We start from the raw sequence: 20,716 nt of genomic DNA on the forward strand, positions 1-20,716 counted from the left end.
TTCCGTGGGTCGGGGGCCTTAGGCGACCGCCTCAGTCGCCTAAGGCCCGAGCCGGCCCTGGCGGTCAAGATGTAACAAGCTACAGGATCAAAAAAGTACAAGAAGACATGTCATCAATCCGTGGGAGGAAATTTTGCTTTTTTTGACGCGCCACAATGGGAAGATCAATGAAGACTTATAATTTTGCTGGTCCAAGATATATGAGGACATGTTCTTGTGCTATGGACCATGATTTGTGGAAAGCCAAGGTTTGGCTTAGAGCCAACCTATATGGGTCCCGTACAAGTTTTAAGGGTCAAACCCACCACCTGGATTTGTTTAGCTTTACAGTTAAAAAAATGGATCTCAGAGACATTTTACAAGATCAATTGGAAGGATGTCCCTCGATGAAGCGATGAAGTTATAATCCATGCCTCCATGGCAACTAGTGGTGTTAAAATAATGTTGGAACATGAAGATACACTAGATTAGACAAGCACCTTATGTCAGAGATCACAATGAAGAAATGAGTTTGATCTTATCTTCAAAGTGCACCAATTCTTCTTTAAACAGAAGCTTTATGCAGTGCAAAGTGCATAAGATTAGCAGCACAGACATATCATATTGTAGCTATGCACGCACAGCTATGAATTTTTAAGTTCGAGGGGAGAAAAAAGAGAGATAACAAAAGACATGTACAAAGCTAATGACATTATGGTAGTTTAGTGGGAGTAAGGTCTTTTTTCCAGCAGGTGGGTGCAGTTAGACTATTGGTTCGTTATTAGTTTCTTCCGACTTCCAATGGGAGTAAAGACATTTCATTTCATAGTTTCTCAACTTACATAAAACACTAGTACTCCACGATACATTAGAGCTGAGAAGAAGTGACTATGGGCATTATGGTAGATAACAATCTAAATTAACAAATTTAAGAAAGTCCAAAGGTGTATTATTTCCTTGTCAGTTACAGAGTAACATACCAGAAAATAGTTAAAATATTTTAATGCAGATAAGTTATATTAAACACGAGGAAAACAACAACAATCTGTTGTTCAACCTTTCAATGAGTATTTCTTCCCACTAAATGCCTGGAACTTGGGCTCTTCTTTCTTTCCTGGCTCTTCCGTCTTTTCTTTCAAGCCCTGCAAAGATAAGGAAACACACTGCGTTTAATAGAAGATTTGATACAAGAGTTCCTAAACTATCAACAAAGAGGTCCATTCAGATTTATTATAAAAGCAAATTGGTTTTAAGGATAGCCTGAGCATGTCTGGTGCTACACATGGTCAATAGAATTATGTTATGATTCCCATGGTGGGAAAGATGAGAGATTTGAAGCTATCCATATCTTAGAAACAGGAGCAGGGAGTTAGATCGACAATGGTACATTAATATGAACATGGTGCGCACCTGTGCTTCTTTTGAGGCACGATTTGCATTTGAACCAAAGACAAGCTTTCCCATAGTCCGACGGGATGAACTGCTCTCAAAAGTGGATGCTTTTAAGTTCTTCCCACCATCGGTCATTTCAGATTGTCTTCCCTTTGCTGGGGGAGAAACAGTTGGAGCTTGATGCTTTGAAGGTTTGCCATCCAGTCGTCTCCCGAAGCCAGTAAATGGGGTGAATTTTGGTTCAACTTCAGCTTCAGCTTGAGCATCCTGAACTGAATTTTTCAAAATAAATCCCATATCAGAAGGGAAAGGTCAATTGAATTTTAGCATGAAAAAAGCAAACACCTGTTACTGTAACTTTCCGGTTAAACATGCAAGCTGAACTACAAGAAAATTATATGTTCTAGAAGAAAAAGGCACAAAAGTAACACTAGGAAAATTGCCCGACAAGAAGGATTCAAATCAGCAATTTCCAGTATTACCAGAACATAAGGAACAAGAAAGGCCTATCTGAATGCTAGAATTCCACATCCCTCCAGAGAGGTTGGAATTATCTGTTCAGAAAGGAGATGAAGTGACGAAGTTTAATAGGTCCGTTGATCACCCAATCCTGATATTTTTTTTCGGGATAATGAAAATCATCCCTTCAGTAGATTCTGATATCCCAAAAAAATCAGAACATGAGTGATCAGTGACCTCAACCTTGTAACTTCCTTTTTCTCTCTCTAACATGGTGATACTCATCCGGAGTCAGATATTACAAGGATGGAAAATCCAAGCATCCAAACAGGCCTGGAACATCACCATGTCATGTGTCAATGTGACTGATATGCACAGAATGTGAATCATAGCTATTACATAGCACTGCAGCATGCAGAAGAAAGATTGTTCCAGATTTGCAGATGGAACTTACTAGTCACTGCAGACCATATTCTCAAGAAAAGCAAGATCTTCAGTCAGCAAGCTAAGCAACATGTTCTATTCAACCACATCAACTAAAATAACCAATAGCATGATAATTCAAAAACATGAAAGTAGTAAATCAGATCTCCATTACGGCTGGAAATGCCCACTGGCCAGATCTTGTATGTATTTGGATTGGGCCTTTAGGCCCTGTGTTTTCATTACCCAAGCCCAGTAAATTCCCATAAACATAATGAGCGAGCTAAAATAAACTTGTTTGTCATAAAAGATAGTTGACTAATGCTGGTCTGAAAAAAATGTGTCCTATAACAAAATGATAAATGCATTACTCCACTAGAAGCAAACACAATAAATGCAAGATTCAAAATGACAATTTCACGTGCATCTTCAACTCGTGGATATATCACAGCTTGGTTTAAAATATCAGTAAGTGGTGTCGCACATAACATAGGTGAGGATAACTAAGGGCTGCAGGATAAAGGGGAATCTATTATATTTAAATTTAGTTGTCAATTTTCTGTATTTTCTTTTATTTCTGGTTTATTTTTAGTTTTCAGTGGGTTAACATGACACAGTAGTTGAGATTAAAAGATCTTAGATCTTTTGACAACTTCATGTGTCTGATTCTGCTGTGGAACTCTTCATGCTGCAACATAACAATAGGTGGTTAGGAATATATTCAATGGCTTGCCGGCCATTCTGTTGAAATCTGGTTTTCCTGTATTAACTGAACTAAGAAGGTGAACTTTCTATAGTAAAGAGGAATCAAATGACTAGAATCTGGCCTAGGGTTCAGAATTTAGGGTTCAACTGGTGGATTGATATCTTAACAAAAATAAATAAAAAATTTGAAGGGACTTTTCAACAAGTGATTTGTGTAAAAGGGGTTGAAACTAGATGGAAGGCCAGTTGTGGATCAATAGACTTTAAGTTTGAGGATTACCAGTTGAAGAAAAGAAGGAAACAAAACCAGATGTGAAAAAGAAAATAACAGAGAAACACTAAATGAAAACGAAGAAAGTACCAAAGAATAAGAGTGAGGAAAGATAATAGAGAAGTGACTTTAGGACCTAAGAATCACACCTAGGGTTTGAAGATCTCGCTTCTCCTTTGCAGAATCACACCACAAGGGAACAAGAAGATGCTTTGTAGATTATCATTCTTTATTAACCAGCCATCTGGCTGATTACATAAAACTCTAATACCCTATTTATAACAAAAAAGGTATGCTAAGAATTTTTCTTTTAATCCCAATACTAACCCTCATGAGGAACACGTTCTTCCCTAATTGAGCCCTTCATATTTTTAAGATTCACCACCATGTTTACCATCAATTCTACTTTGAAATTCCAATTTTCATAGTTCACCTTTAAATAAAACATGTGTCAAAATTGAACTTTCCAATGATTTAAACATCAAGTGCTATTTCAAAACCCTAGTAGTTCTCCTTCCACGGACTGTCTTACATCAGTATCCACATCCACTGATGCAACAACAACCAACTCATACAAGCGTGCACATACAATAATTACCCAGATAGATTAAAATAAGCTTTGAGATTGTCCAAGAGAGTATGACATGTCAACCTCCAAAAAGCATGACTCATTGTGCCCATGTGGCTGTCTGTAAATTATGATAGAATCACAAGTTACCCCAAAACTCGATAAAATTAAGACCATTGTAGTGATGTTAAACTAGCAAAGTGGCATGTGCGATGCACATGGGAGAAAAAAATATTAATAAAAGAAAACATGCAAAAAAAGGCAAACTACACTTAAATATGAAAATAGAAAACCTAGAAAAGGAATAAAATGGCAAAGTACATAAAAGATAAGCAAGCATAGAACTTAATAGCGAGAATAGCAAGTTTAATTCTAATTTTTTTACATAAATATCCCTCTTAGTCTATTCCTCACCTTCAGGTTGTGGCTGATGGTCTAATTGGTAATATTGCTATAAGTGCATTGGGTTGGATCAAAGATTTGCCTAATCTTGATGCAACCCACTTAAATTTGGATCCAATAACTTATCCGATCCAATTGTCTTCTAAATTGAGATGGGTCAAACTGGGTTGACAATTTTATTTATTGGAACCAATGGAAAAAATAGGTTGGATTGTGTTTATCCAAATCCAAACACAACCCTATATTCTTGGGGGTGAGGTGGGGCAGGGGCGGCTCAATACATTCTGGGGCCTAAGACGAATCCAATGAACGAGGCCACTTTTTTTAAATAATAATTTTTTTAATAAATATAAAATACTTAAAAAAATATATAAAAATAGATAGCTATCAAGTACACTATTTCAACAAAGATACATGAATCTAACAGAGATAGACAAGAAGCTTTTTCAATTTAATATAATTCTTGAATGGAAGCACATAAAAGTAATTACTCCAAATGAAAGGCCATGAAACTGATTAAATAACTAAGATAATGCTTGGCAATACTGTTTACCATGTCAAGCAAGAGCCGAATAGGAAAAGGTCATCCCACGGCACTTCATGGTCAAGGTAAAGAAAAACTGAAGGAACCTCTCTATAAGAGAAAGTAGGGTCATTATGGGAAATTCACTCCATCTAATTAATAAAAGTCCCATCCCACCATCTCCCCTTCAAGTGAGTACCCAAGCGGCAACTGCAACATCACAGCACAGCAGCCATTCAACCCCCTCCCTCCTTTTCTCTCTCTACCACCCAAGAGGGGAGAAGAAACAGAGAGGAGAAAACTAAAAGAATCTCCACCCTCCAAGAAGTCCATCTCCAATCCCCCTATCTTTCTTCCGGATGGCCTAGCTGGATCAGGAGTAATGTGAGGGAAGGAAAACCAAGACCAAAACCAAAAAAGAGAAGGGATGAAAGATAAGAGTGGCTTCAGGCGTCTATCAAGCCAACCAAATCCCTCCTCTCTCTCTCTCTCCCCCCACCCAAACCAAAACTATCGTCCCCAACTTCCCAAATTGCCCCTCTGCAGGCCAGGAAACTCTCCACCCCCCTTCCATCAAGGGGGAAGACTCGTAGCCAGCTCCAGATCTTAGTTTTATATGGGGCCTTTGCTTCCTTTTGGTCAGCAGCCTCCCGGGGGCCTTCCACGGTCGCCTAAGGCCTCGGGCCGGCCCTGAGGTGGGGTAAGGTTCAGGTTAGGGTAAATTTCAGGAAGTCTCTCTCTTTCTATATGTAAAGATAGAGAAATCTATCACCAATTCATTGAGAGAATAAAGAGGGAGGTAGAGAGTTTTCTTCACCAACAGATTTGGATCTTGCTAGGTTGGGGTTTGGACTAGATCTTAGGGAGACACAAATCCCAATCCATTTGCAGCCTAGTACTACAATTAGTATCCTAAATATCAAAAATGTCTTTCCTTTTTAGAAAAGGGCTTAAATCCCAATCCATTTGCAGCCTAGTACTACAATTAGTATCCTAAATATCAAAAATGTCTTTCCTTTTTAGAAAAGGGGTTTGGTTGCCCGGCAGCACCAAACGGTACACCCCTGTACCGTTCCGTGCCGGCCCCGTACCAACACAATAGAGGAAGCAAGGGAGAGGGCGAACGGGAAAGAAGACAAGAGAGAAAAGGGGGAGAGAGAAGAAGGCTGGCGACCCGCGTGGAGGAGGCGAAGGAGGGCTCCATGGTCGGGTCCCTGTTTCGTTCGAAACAAGGGTTGAACCCCATTTTTATTTTTGTGAGATACCGACTTTACTTAAAAGTCGCAAAAATAAAAAAGGTCCCCTGTTTCGTTGAGCCTCCTTCGTGCGGCTCGTCGGCGTCCACCTCCATCTCTCTTCCTCTCACTCTCCTTCCCTCCCTCGCTCGCTCTCTTTTCCTCTCTTTTCTTCTCCCCCTGCAGCAACAGATTTCGTTTCTGTTGCAAGAACCATCCCGATCCATTGCCGGGGCAACTCGGTACGACCCGAACCACCCGGTTCGGAACAATTCCACCGACCCTGATGATAAGATTCCTAATCTAATTTGAATTTGAATGGAAACAAAGAGGTCTTATTACAGGCATTGGACACTTTATGATGTAAGTGCCAAGTGATGGTATGCGATGATCTCACCATAGCTGAATTTAATAACATGCATAAAGTGTTGATAGAGTGTCTGAGTGACCTTAGTGTGTATATATCAACAAAAAAAAAAACTAAGTTTCCACATAATATGCATTACTCACACTATTGAACCAAAAATCTAATCTTGTTGAACGATACTTATTAGAGCTTTTTATGATGAAGCACCCTCGTGTCTAAGTGGTACGAGATAATAATACCAAAAAAAATATTGTCCCCACGTAATACTGTTAGTTCTCACACCATCATTTCTCTTTGTGAAAACCACGAGATCTACAAAGGCTATTGGAAACTTAAAAGGCACGTGGCAATGTAATGGTGATGCAAGTTGATTCTCAAGGGATACATTCTTTTTATAAATTTTCAAGATTCTTTCCAAATAAAAGCATTTTAGTGGTCCTTAATAAAGATTTAGTGGTTCTTGCCAAGAAGGTAGCTTACAAAGGAAGCAAGTTCTGGCTCCTAGGGGGTTATTAAGTGGTGACATAGTGGACTGAAAAGAAAGTCTATTTTTTTCCCTCCTCTTCTGATGGGTACTTGTTATAGGTAGAATCCGATATTCTTCAGAAAGGAGACATTTTAAGAATATGAAAAATAATAGCTTTCTTTCTTTTCTCATTTCAGAAAAATGATTTTAAATCTATTCTGTGAAGCTGTGTTTTGTGCATGCATTGATAAGAAGTTCTCCTCGAGGTAGATATCCAAGCTAAAAGCTGTATTATCCCACTATGATGTAATTTTACTCATTTAATCCTCTTTAACCTTCTTTCCATAAGCGTCATTTACTTGAGAGCGCTAAGCACAAACCCCACCAATAAAGTATAAAAGGAACTAAAAAATAAATGAGTACTACACCACCTCTATCAAACTCTTCAAGAAAAAATATTCTTTGAAGTCCCAGATTGTGTTTCACAACTGATATCTTAAAAAATAAAGTTACACAGTGCCAGTTAACTTAAGTTTGAAAAGTCTATTTATCAGTGTATGGAAATCCTTTTTTGTTTTGAAGGGTATCGGTGTATGTAAATCAAACAAGGAAAAAGAAAAAAGAAAAAAGATGCAAATTCTGCTTCACATGTAAAAATGCAAGGCCTGTCCTTATGTTCCTCATAGCAAGTGGTGTAAAGTACTCAGAAACCATTTGAGATAATCATCTACGCATCACTAAAAGAAAGTTTTACATTGATGAGAAGATGACTTTTACATTTTTACAAGCACAGGAAATTAAGGAAAACTACAATTTTATGATAATATTATTGCTCCCTATATAATTTACTTACGAAAGTCCTTGGATTTGTCAATCATTTGCTGACCAATGAATGCTTCACCATGCAAAATTAGTGAACCAGAATATTCATTTCTTTTCTTTGTATGGTTTGTTTTATATCAATTCTACATGAAGATTCTTTAGGGTGTCAAATCTTCCATAGTCCTACATGGCATAATAAAGACAATCCACTAGCTGACACATTTCTAGAATGTCTCTTTGAATTGGGTCTAAAAGATGGAAAAGATGTTTCACCTACTTCTTCCAAAAGTTTCAGCCTTGCCAGCTTATTGCCCAAGGATTTAGAGTCACAAGTTATAGTCTCATTTTATTTTTTTCAAGTCATGGGTTTTCTTTCCCTTTTATCTTAACTAACACCTGAGCACATGCAATGCATGCTTTAGAAAAATATAATAGAAATATTTAAGTTATAATATATGAATTATTAATAAATAAAACTAAATAACAATAAGATTTTTCTTTATATATTTGCACTTTCTGTACTTTTCTATATTTATCTACTCTCACAAATAAAGTAAATAAATAATTCCTTATACATCAAAGCCAGTATTTCTAATTTTTTCTAATATGTACTCTCATAAATTTAATTTTGGTATTTTCTCTATTTGTTTCCAACATGATTTTAAATAATTTATTTTACTTATTTATTCTCACAAAATGGCGGTAAGAAATTAACAAAGAGAGGACTTTTTTAGTATGGTCTCATTAAAAAGGAAATATTTCAGTACATTTTCCCTATTTGTCTATAGTTGGTATTTTTTATTCTCTCTTAGTTGCTTTTTATCACTTTTTTTTTGTTATGACCCTTTTGTTAATTGTTTATTGCTATAATTGCAACTAGGTAAAATTTCTAAATTCATGTCAAATCGGGATTTTAATTTTGTTTCCTTATTTGTTTATAACCAGGATTTTATATAGGCATCTAGAAAAGGGGAAGAATATTTTTGGGATCAAACAATGATAGATGGATTTGGAAGGAACTAGCAGGGATGATGATAATACAACATGTAGGCCTTGATCTAATAAGATGGAAAGTTAGATGTGTTTATACTTTATAAGTATAATCCTTTAAGCCAAAGAGTTTAAAATATGTCATGTTTTCTACAGATAAAGTGAAAATGTAAAAAATGCTCTAGTGCATTACATTCACAACAAACTATGGCTTCAAATATGAAGATTGAAAAAATAGAAACGACAACCAGAATGAGAACCTGGAAACGGTGCTTTGCCCGTAGGAAAAGAACGTTGTGGTCGTTCAGGTTCTTTATAGTCAAGTGGAGGTGCAAAATCAACTTCACAGTCTGTTTCAATGATACTGATTGCAGAAGAGGGCTTTGTTTCGACAATATCTATGTAATATTTCTTATTATTATACGCTACCATGATGCTGTCACCTGTGGTTAAGCAGGAGAAATTCCTTAGTGTTGTTTCCAAGCTGCCAATGTGATGCAAAGGATATGTTAGTATCTTTACAAATAATGAGTAATATTAGCAAACAACATTTTTTAATGCAATAAATTCATTAAAAATGACATGGGGATGAAAGCAAGAGGTGTGGGAACAAATATTAAAACAATATCAAAAAATTACTAACATGGCTTTGGGATTTGAGATATCTAAAAAGTCTTTTGTGTGAGGCTGCAGCTTGACATATGTTCCCTTAGGGAGGGTAGCATTTTTGACGCTCACGGTATCTCCCTCTTGCAAAAGTAAATTTTGCATCATCTGGAAAAAAAGAGATAAAACAAAGTATAAGGCCTTATTTGCTCATAAACTACAATCAGGAAAGTTAAAAAAAAAAATAGAAGCAAATTAGTAAAAAAAATACTCTCGACAAGACCTACCCAATATGGCATGTAGATCATGCCTTCTTCTGCAATGAATTCCAGCACACCACAATGTGAAACTCGCTCGGTGGCAGCATTCCGCAGTTCAAATAACATCGGATAATCAATGTGTAAAGATGCTGCATAGTAAAACAGAAGTAGGATATGGTCACAGACTCACAGGTATAGCACATGAATTGTCCACACAAAAAAAAGGAAACCAGGACATCTTATTGAACATAATCACAAGTACTTATTATGGAAGAATATCAGGAATAATATAAGCAAAGAAAGATTAATCATACACATAGGCTTGACTCACCAAGACGATCAAGGGCAGAGGGAGGCATTATAACTGTAAAAACACAAACCATGCTGAGTCATCAAGGTTAAGGGAGTTAAAAAAAGGAATTCCAATGATGATACCAATAAATAACACTCATAGAAGGCATACTTTTATCACCACTTTCCAGCTGCGGCTGCACAGACAAAGAAACTACAATTATGACAGATTCCAGCTACAAAATATTAGCTAACATGAAATAATTGTCATGTTCCGTTAAAACCAATTGTAAACAAATTAGGTAAAATTTCTACATTTAGCCATGATGCTTCAAAAGCTGACTCCATAAAGTGAAATTTGAATATACAAGAAACCACAACCTAATGACTTCAAAAAGAGCAGTGCCATTAGTCTGTAGATTGAGAGGAGCACCGACTTGTGAAAATTATAGTGCACATGACAGTTTTATAATTTTGGATACTTGAATTTAACATTTGCAAATAATTGTTGCATTTATTAAACATGGGGAAAGAAAATCCCTTATATAAAATGCAAAGTCTCAAGGTGGGGACTGAACCGGCAACCTATGACTCTCTCCTTGTAGCTCCATGTGAGACTAATTACATACCCGTTTTTATAGTACATAGTTGTCTTCCTCCTTGATCTTCTTTAAACATGTCTAAAATGAGAGAAAAAATGAGGCTATTTGGTTGTTTTTGAGTTTTTTTTATAAAAAAAAAGAATAGATAATCATGATAACTGACATTTTGTAAAAGAAGTATTAGAAAAATAGGGAGAGATTGCTCTATGGATAAAACTCATTTTCCAATTTTTGTGACCTATTTGTTGTTACAGAACAGGTCTTATTAAAAGCTACCAAACAAATATTTCCAAAAAAAACTCATTCATGTAGCTGATTCCGACCAGTTTGGGATTGAGATATAGTTGAGACAAGTTGCATCTCTTCAATGTTGTAGATCATTAACAATGTGGATCGCCATTTTGGAAAGCCTATGGTTGATTTTGCACTGAGTACATTGAAGCCTCAATGCACTTGAGAATAACCAAACTTGTCTACTTCATAACTGTATATGAATATGAGGTTGGTAAGTCAACAGGTCAACCCTCCCACCGAAATTGACCTATCATACCATTATTCTTTTAAAAATCAGTTGCTTTGACTGCTATAGCAATTTCAACCTGAAACCTCATTTGCTAAGCATCATAGTGGCAGATATCATGCCTGGGTATGAGGCGGCCAATATATCGAGTTGTGTTAAGGGCATAAAGCAAGTGATCTCTTCCATAGCAGGCTGATCAATTTCCAAATAGATAATTTGGACACCTCTAGTTCTGATGCTCAAGAAACAGACCACCTATAAGTAGTAGATAATGACTGATCAATAAGATAGTCAATCAGCAATTTGTCATTTTTTGTATAGACTCTAGTGGAGTCCATTATTTATTGATGATGATCTTTTTCCTTAGTGACTATATTATATGATTGTGGACAACTTTCTTCTATGGTTGATGCTCTGTGATTGTGGACATCTTTATTCTATGGATCAAGGTACACAGTACCAGAACCAGCATCCGTGCCGACAGGCCGGCATTAAGGAATGGTACACCCTCATGTTGTGCCATTCCAGCATAAACTAACAGAAAAATTAGCAAGGGAGGAAGAAAAGGAGAGAGAAAGGAGAAGAGAGAGGGAGGGAGGGAGTGGGAGAGAAAGGGAGGGAGAGCGTGGCGGAGAGAGGCGAAGGGAGGGGGTAGGGAGAAGGAAAGAGAAGAAGAAAGAGAGAGAGGGAGGCAGGGAGAGGGCAAGGGCAACAGTGAGCAGCAACCACTGAAATAGGATCAAAGGAGGGGGGAGAGAGGGCTTTCTCTCCTTCATACGTCAGAACAGGAGCGAAGCCCTTGTTTTGAAAGAAAATAAGGGCTTCGGCCCCTTTTCTATTTTTTTGATTTCTTTAAGTGAAGTCGGCAGCAGCTGCCGACTTCACTTAAAAACTTTCAAAAAAAAATAGTGAAGTCGATAGTGGTTGCTCACTTCACTTTAAAAAATTAATAAAATAAAAAAAGGGACCAAAGCTCCTGTTTTCTTTTGAAACAAGGGCTCCACCCCTGTTCCAACGCACAATGGAGAAAAGGCTTCGAAAGCCCCCTCTCCCCCTCCCTCGGCCATGTTCCAACAGTCGCCATTCACCACCGCCCTCTCCCTCTCTCTCCCCCTACCTCTCTCTCTCTCTCTCTCTTTTTCTCTCTTTTCTTCTCTCTCTCCCCATCCCTCGCGGTTTCTCGATATCATTGCCGGAACTGTCTCGGTCCACTGCCAGTACGGCTCAGTATGCCCCAAGCCGGACGGTTTAAAACAGTTCTACCCTCATTGCTATAGATGATATTATGTGATTGTGTACATTTTTATCTTAGAGTGACATTACCATATTTGATGGATGATAATATTTCTCGTCATATTATGGACCTTTATATTTTATGGATTTTGACATGATATCATGATGTTGGATGATGTTTTATTGCTTCACACTTAATATTTTTTTCATTATTTTGCATAAAAAATAAAGTAGTAACTTTTAATACTTAGCAAGAAAATATTAAAATGTTTTAGCAGCTCGCTTTGGGTACACAGCAACCAACCACTATAGCGCTGAACCCCCTTGACAGCCAAATGCCCGTTACCCATTTTTTAATACATTGCATGCTAGTGTCTTGGGCTTTTCTACGTCAACTGCTTAATGTTAGGCATGACAAGTACCAAAAAGAAAATAACTCTTTTAAAAATAGGCAAATATAATTTAAGAAAATAAATACAAACAATTTTAGGGCAATCCCAATGTATCCCAATGTACATCATCATTCTTTAGAAAAGAGAACTGCCAAAACCAAGAATATGGTCTATAAAATTCACTAACATGAATGTCTAAAGTAAAATGGTGAAGTGTTTTTGGACTTCATTGATGGAAAGAGAAAGCTAAGGAGTACTAGTTAGAACAAGAGCTCTAATGATTTGACTTGCACAATATGTGGTCAGCAAAACATAAAAAAGGGTTACTTGTAGTTTTTTAGGAGGCCAACACATACTTTGATTCTTTCGCTACTACTTAGTGACTTCTCTATCAACTTGCTATCAATTTCCTAATCCCTTGATATCTGATTGGCACCAATTAGGCCACTGATACTTGAATTATGGGCATCATCTAAAAATATAATAATGTCATCCTTGTAAAAGGTAATAACTAACAGAAATCCATGAAGTGATATATCGCAATGGCCCTCATTAGTCTTGTCGAAGACACTCCAAGAACTTTCCTACACGCTCAGGCAAAGCGAGAAAGCCCAGGAATGCGTCAATAGTCCCCAAGCAAGGGGACTTTGCTAAGGCAATACCTAGGCAAGCACCTGGGATGAAGTGAGAGGCATTTAAGTAGTGCCACTCTGATGTCCTGCAGTATTCTTCCTATCCCTGTTAGAGCTTCATGAGCTTTAACTTGCAAGCTATTTTGTCAGTGCTTATAAATAAAGGGCTAATTTAGAATGTTCAATGATTTTTCTTGCGTTGTATTGTTTAGAAACATCAAAGATGTTTTGTGCGGTTGTATTTTGCTATCATATTTGAATTTTGAAACTATTAAAGGATGTCCAGTGGTTATTTTTGCTGATTTTTGTTTAAAAACATGAAATGGGAAGTGGCATTTCAATGTGATGTTTTCAAATATATTAAACACCATGTAGAATGCTCAAGACAATTATGATTTTTAATGTTGAAACTTGGATAACTAAGCTTATAATGCTTGTATTGCATTCATAAACAAAAAATATATATTTCTAATGCATTTATTGAGCTTTTAATAAATTTGAGTGTTCTTTCCTCAGGTAAGCACCTATTTGGCGCCTAGTTACTCAAGTGATATCAGGGTCCTATTGCCTTAAGGGAGCTCTTTGCTTTTGACAACCTTGGCCCTCATCCTAATGAGGTGGTTCAGGATGAAATGGGCAATACTTGTACTTTAGTCAATTATTTGACAAACTAGATTATATAGGTCCTAACAATCAATCACAATGCATTAACTGAATATCATGAAAAATATTAGGGGAAAAAAGAAGGAACTTAGCAAACATAATATCTAGATTTGTCTAGTAAGTGCAAGATAAAGAGAACCATGTCTTAGTGTGAGAATAGAATTTCAAACCTTATCAATAAAAGATGCAGGGTAACAGCGGTATGTCTGCTCAAAAGAATTTCCATGATAACCAAATCCATCAAAAAACTGATACCAGAATTAAAAAAAAAACAACAGAGTTAAAGACATATACTGGAAGAATTAAGCAACCACGAAGATGTGCCAATAAAAGAATGATAAATGAAAATGGAAATCAACTTCTCATCCCAAGATCATCTCAAGCCAATGCACCAAAGCACAAACTAAGCAAAAAATGAATGGAGGAGGAGAGGGGGACAATTAGTAAAGTAGTCAATAGCAACGATATGGCAAACAGCATCTAGATTATTTATGTCTGCTAAATGGATAATCTAATCACAAAGATCACTAAATTTAATGGACATCACTAGTGACAACATTTTTGAATTTAATACTATCAGAGAACACTGTTTGCCATCTATATAAGACATGTTTTTGATGGAATCAGGCATCATAAATTACTGACTTAAGAAAAGGATAAAAAGCAGGAAACGATATTAGTGTAGAAATGGCATGAAGGCCAGCATGGTTGCCCGCATTCAGTATCAGAGTCTAACCCTTGTCTATAAAACAGGACGTACCTGAGAAAATTCCTTTGCCACCCCTGAGACAGTTACAGACATACCTTATTCAACAAATTCCTATTGTAGTAGTTGCAGCTTGTGGTAGACAATTTCCACTTCTAACGTGTAGAATATCAGAATGTTTTCCTCATTATAGCCCTAACAACATGGCTAACCTATCTAGTTGGGTAACAGGATTAGAACAAAGAAAGTAAATGAAACTATTATCATATGAGAGGCTGCATCTCAAATTCTGGGTTAACTGCATTAAGAAGAACAGCATACTCTTTTATTTTTTCACTCAAGCATGTAGCAAGATAAATTTGTGCATACACATTTCTTTTTCTCTCAATGTTTATCTCTCCTCTTTCAAAATTCCCATCACTGTCCTTTTAGTTTCAAATTTTCACAGGCCAATTCTTTTTTTAAATTGTTTACTCTATTTTCTGACAGAAATATTCTAACTTCCCTGTCAATTTACACTCAGTCTTCAATGATTTTCAAGCATCTAAGCATTTATATTTCAGATCTAATGTTATAGAAGCTCGCTCAAGCTAACCATATGTAGGAAACTTAAATTGGTATAGAAAACCTTGTTTAGTATCCTCTTACGCTTCTCTTCTTGACTTTCTCACCTCATATCACACACATTATAATCATAATCAATTTATCATTGTTGAAACTACGAATAAAATCCAATGTAGATAGCACATAATATTAAGCCCTCAAGATTATTCATCAACTTCAAGTGCTTCCAACCACTTTTGATTTCAACCTAAACTTTGTAAGGGTAAATTGCAGGTAGGGTAAACATAGGTTACTCAGGTGTCATTTACAATGGTGTGCAGTGACAAAAAGATACAGGTAACCATAATCAATTCCTAGAATAGGAATCGCATGCATGGTTGAAAACACACTGTCAAGAGACATTAAAATAGTTTGGGTGCATAGGACAAATTATTATATTATCTTATATTTTGTCCTCTGGATATTCTTTATTAGGACAAATGTGGGATAGTGTCATTGTGGAGAAATGATGCAGTCCATATTACAAATATATTTTGCAGATGCAAATAGGTTGTGAATAGGCATAAAGATCACTCCCTGCAGCCCTTCAGTCAATAAATTGACCAATGGTGGGCTGAGATCATGGGACACGCCATCTACAGAGGAATGTGAGAGTCTCATCCTGCTGCAATGAATCCGTTAGGTGAACAAAAACCCAATATCATCTAACAACCTAATTCATCACTGATTGAAGTAGTTGTCATGTCTAGTTTTTACAATAGGGTTTTTAGGGGTAAGATTGAAACAAAGGTAAGCCTCTTATTTACAATACAATGGCTTTCTGTTTTCTTTATTATGCTGTTGTAGGATGCCCAGGTGAGATGGTACAGATGTCCAAAGCAACTGTTATAAGTGCCCGATTTTATTGTTGCAATGTCGTAAATAAAGAGCTCTGTAAGGACTCAAAGGTTGCTACCAAGCCAATTTAACTGAGGCTTTAAACAACCCTATGGTCAGTCATCATACAACATATTTGCCTTCAGGTCCTCCAATGCTGCATTGCTAGTCAATCTCTAAATGGCCCTGCATAAAGAGACCTAAATGCAAATTAACAGGATCACCACTCATGAAGTTTTAATTGTAGAAAGTTCATCGTAATGTTGTTTTTCACATGGTTTACAACTTAGATGCAAGCAAGGTATGCCGTACCGGCCCGAACCAGACAGTACGAGACGTACCATACCATACTGGTTTGATATCGATACTCGATACAGTTGGCGTACCGACACTCGGTATGCCAAAAAAATTTCGTACCGTACCATACCGACACTGTGCTAGTATGGCACCGGTATGAAGTCTGGTACCGAGACGGCGAACTTTGGATGCAAGCATTGTGAAGATCAAGATCATACTGTAAAATTGTAGAGGGTGGATCAGAATTTTAGATTCTTTTTTGACATATTATCACATTGCTACTAAATATAGGCATTGGCAGCATCTTTATGTAAACATATAAAACATATTATGACATTACCCATAGGGTGAGAAATGCAAACCCATTCATCTTTTGAAAAACAACAACAGATTGAAGAGGATGGAAAAGGCACAACATTTAACAAACAAATGATCATAGATGTAACAGATAGTGCTTGAATTTCAGATTCTGCATAAGATGATAATTTGGGCTCAACTAGGATAGCAATGAAATATATTGAAAACCAAAATGCTACTAAAACGTTTGATTTTGAAAGTTAAGGCCATGTTGCATACCATTTTGCTTAGATCCAAGTGCTTGACTCCTCAGACCTCCTAAAAGAAGGCAACAAAACAGAATAATGAACAACATTACTCCAGGACTAAAACTGTACAGCAAATCTCACATAAAAAACTAAGAATCAAAAGTAAGACACTAAAAATTCAAATTGTAGTATAAATCCAGACTTTCGTAAGTAACCTGTAACTGTGTTTAGGGAAGACCAATTATTTATATAGTATGATAACATGTTATATACAATCTGTACAGCTACCAAGACTCGCAAGCAGTCTAATTGTCAAATTACCTAAACCAACCAACAACTAACCCAACTCAAGCCTAATCTACAATCACAACCAAATACTTGTCTTTGCATTGCACCATAGTTGTCAAATAGTTCAGGCAACCCTCAGTGATGGACCCTCCTATAGCCTCGCAATAGCCCAGTCAATTAAGCAACCATCCAGGCAACATAATTTTTACAACATTTATCAAATAATTTTTATATCATCATATATCTCAGTTATTGATCTTTATATTACATTAAAACTTGCATATAAGCAGCATACTCCAACCAATTTTGGTTCTTTTACCATATAAAACCATATTGCTTGTAGAATCAAAACAAATCATGAACAAAAGCAAAACGATCGAGGAATAACCAATTTAGCCCGAACAAGTCATGCATAAACCGTAACGATTCTGTGTCAAACGCTAAAAACGAGCGAAAGAATTGAGAAAACCTAACAAGAAAAGAGACATCTACCGCGTGTTCTTCCTCTGGAATCGTGTTCACCGACGAAAGCCCTCGGAGAGCAGAGGTAAGAAATAGAGGCGAGAAGGCTTTTTTTTTGGCTAAAATAGAGGCGAGAATCAGAAGAAGGCGTCGGATGTACGCTCATCGGAGGGCTGAGAAGGCGTGATCGTTGGGGCGGTGGAGATGAACGGTGGATCAGCTGTCGGTGGGTTCCACCACATAGTCGATCCACGCTGCGATCCGAGTAGGCCGCGAGGTGCCACGTCATCTGACGTCGTGGGATCTGACTTGTGTGCGGATCAGCTGGATGACGTGAAACACGAGACGGTGAAGCTAGGGAATAGGGTAACGCCAAATAAAGGAGAGGGGGGAAGAAGCGAAAACCCCTCATCAATTACTGCATATATGATCCATTGATAGGAATATTGGTCCATCAAATGCTTTTTAAAATGCTATGATCTGTATATGCCATATAACATGTCAATAATTGGTAATGATTAATGAACCAAGGGTTACCGATCAGTTATTGATCTAATATATTATCTTTTATATGATTAATTATATATTATAATATTATTAAAACTTGCATCCTCCTCAATAAAGTATCAAAATTAGATAACCCAAGGTAACAATTAACATATGACCCAACTATAATACTATAAAATCTATTACAATTTTATTTATTTGATCTAAACTTATAGAATATAAGTTTACAACTGTCAAAAGTTATTGTTAACAAGAATAATGTTACAAGTATACAATAGTAGTAAGAGTAGAAATGTTAATAGTATTGACTACTGAAGATATACAAAAAGAACGCAAAGCATTGTTTCTTCTTTCTACCGTATAATGCAATGAAAAAAAGTCTCAAGAATAGAGATCAAAAAGTATAAAACATAGCAGCATATTTCTAACAACTATATTGAATAGAGCAAAAAAATTTACAAAAAAAGGAGAAAACTGAAAGCAGGCATGTTTTTGATTAAGAAATAGAGGGTATGATGGAGAGCATTCAAAGATCTTTCACAGATATGGAGGGGAAAAGAAAAGAAAAAAAAAGTTCCCAACTAGTTTAGAGGCTTGGACCAATCTTGTTCATGAGGAATAGCAAAAGAACTAAAGAGGCAAAAAAAAGAAGAAAAAGAGAGGAAGGGAGACAACTTGACTCACTCAACCTCAATTAGATTAGTAGTGTGATTGACCTCGTCGGCCTGCCACCATCTACCAAGATCGAGCGAAGAGGTAGGCGAAGCGAGTTCCCTCTTGTACCTAGGTCGGATGAGGGCACAAAACATAGTAATATTGGGAAAAAAAATTATGGGACAATTCTGAACTATAGAGAAAACCCAACAACAAAAGTTTAACAATATTCCAAATAAGAATAAATCAATCAAAGGCAAACCAAATGAGTAACGCAACTAGATCGAGCAGAGCGATCCAAGAACAAAAGTCGATGGAAGAATAGATACTTGGGAGGGAACAAGAATCGAGATTGCGTCAAGACGCTATAGACAAGTCCAAAGGAATAGGAGAATATGGGTAGCATATGAGATAAGGGAATAATGATGCAGCGAGAAGTGTGGGATTAAGAATCACAAGCGCTGAATCCGAAGAACAGGATTTCAGTTCAAGGGAGAAGCTGTGAATCCCAAGCAAACTCTGTTTTGCTTATTCAAATAGAGCATGAAACAGGTTCTAAAATTCAGAAAACCAAAATAGAGTTTTCTGGTTCTTTCTTTCATTCCAATGACAGCTCAAAAATAACATCAAGAAAAAGAACTCAAGACGTTTAGCAATGCCTTATATAGGCTATGCATACCCTAACCCTTGAACCAAACAAATAGAACTCCTACTCCAACTGGGATTGAACCAAAATTCAGAATTAAAACTAATCAAACCTGACCCAACCTAAAACAGAAACAAAGCAAACATGGAAACTAATCTTGACTTAATTCAGAATCAAAACATAACAAAGACTCTAGACTTGACTCAACAAATTTCAGAGGCAAACAAATAGTGATCCAAGTCTTCCTTGGGCGTTCTCTTGATCCAGTACTCCCAGCTGCAGATTCATTCACGATCACAACCTATCCCGCATCAGGAGTTATTAACTCCAACTCCATCGCTATCTACTCCTAATTTTATGGGATCCTCCACGTCCAAACGCTCTAGCTTAGCAAGATCTCCTGTGTCCAAATGCTCCTCCATGTCCAAATGCTCCAACCCAGTGAGATCTTTCGGTTCTGCATCAAGTTTCCTTTCATTCGAACAATCATCATTGATTCTCTGTTTCAGCAATGATTGATTCCCTATTTCAGTGATGATTTTCTATCATGTATCAGTCCCCTCCACTTGAAAATAACTCGCCCTCGAGTTAATATTTGGATATAGCTGTTTCTCAATCAATTCATCCACTAGAAGTCCAGCAGTAGAGTCATCATTGTACTGACCAAGCTAGGAAGAGGATGGGTACAAAATCCGGTTTATCACCCTAAAGTCTTTCAGTACTAGTTGTGGGGTAGGGGTGTCTTCTCTTTTGTCGACCAACACCATGATCTCGTTAGTCTTCTTGAGATCTTCCACAAATTGATCTTCTGGTACAATGAGAAAAGACTTCCCCTCCACTTTAGAAGCTTCGGGGTAGATCTTTCGTTCATTAGCACTAGTAGAATCTTCTTACCTTACCATAGGAATAGGTAGATGTTGTCCCGACTTCTGTATGTAACATCTGTAGCATGCTGCCATGGACATCCAAGTAGAACATAGCATGCGTCCCTATCCACCACATCACACACTATCTCGTCTTTATAGTACCACCTAATGGACAATGGCACCTTACAAACCTTGTCCACTCTCGTTTCAGACCCTTCTTAATCCATCCAATCTTGTAAGGAGATAGATGTTTATCCATTTTCAACTTCATGCGTGGGCCAAAGCTAAAGGGATGATGTTCTCGTTACCGCCACCATCGATGATCACGTTGTACACCATATTATTGATTGTATAACGGATCTTGAAGATGCTATGGCGCTGCGATATCTCCTCCCTTTTCGGAGTGAATAATATGTGCTGAACCACAAAAGTAGCTAGAGTCCCTTGATCAGACGCCATCACCACGATGTTGTCATCCTCAAACTGCTCCTCATCTTCTTGCCC

At 37.1% G+C, this 20,716-nt stretch overlaps 1 protein-coding gene across 1 annotated transcript; it reads right to left on the reverse strand.

Annotated features, from left to right (window-relative positions):
• Nucleotides 1-906: 906 nt before the first annotated feature.
• LOC120108328 (ubiquitin fusion degradation protein 1 B-like) lies at nucleotides 907-17,661 on the reverse strand. The gene is made up of 10 exons (XM_039121913.3): nucleotides 17,570-17,661; nucleotides 16,821-16,859; nucleotides 13,972-14,049; nucleotides 9,932-9,956; nucleotides 9,800-9,832; nucleotides 9,496-9,617; nucleotides 9,246-9,376; nucleotides 8,863-9,086; nucleotides 1,390-1,643; nucleotides 907-1,121 (listed from the first exon to the last, which is right to left on the reverse strand). Exons 2-10 carry the CDS (start codon nucleotides 16,821-16,823, stop codon nucleotides 1,032-1,034), a joined length of 960 nt encoding a protein of 319 aa, XP_038977841.3. The 5' UTR covers nucleotides 16,824-16,859; nucleotides 17,570-17,661; the 3' UTR covers nucleotides 907-1,031.
• Between the last annotated feature and the right edge of the window lie 3,055 nt (nucleotides 17,662-20,716).

The sequence above is a fragment of the Phoenix dactylifera genome, chromosome 10, assembly GCF_051530095.1.
Source record: "Phoenix dactylifera cultivar Ajwa chromosome 10, Ajwa_hap1_PhDact_Kaust_v1.1, whole genome shotgun sequence".
Classification (NCBI taxonomy): Eukaryota; Viridiplantae; Streptophyta; class Magnoliopsida; order Arecales; family Arecaceae; genus Phoenix; species Phoenix dactylifera.

Bases quoted from the DNA above. Each gene is read 5' to 3' on its own strand.
- LOC120108328 (XM_039121913.3), bottom strand. The intron at 9,957-13,971 runs GTTTGAAATTCT...TTGTCTGTGCAG, and splicing joins CTGCATCTTTTATTGATAAG to CCGCAGCTGGAAAGTGGTGA. The intron at 9,087-9,245 runs GTTAGTAATTTT...TCACATTGGCAG, and splicing joins ATCTCAAATCCCAAAGCCAT to CTTGGAAACAACACTAAGGA.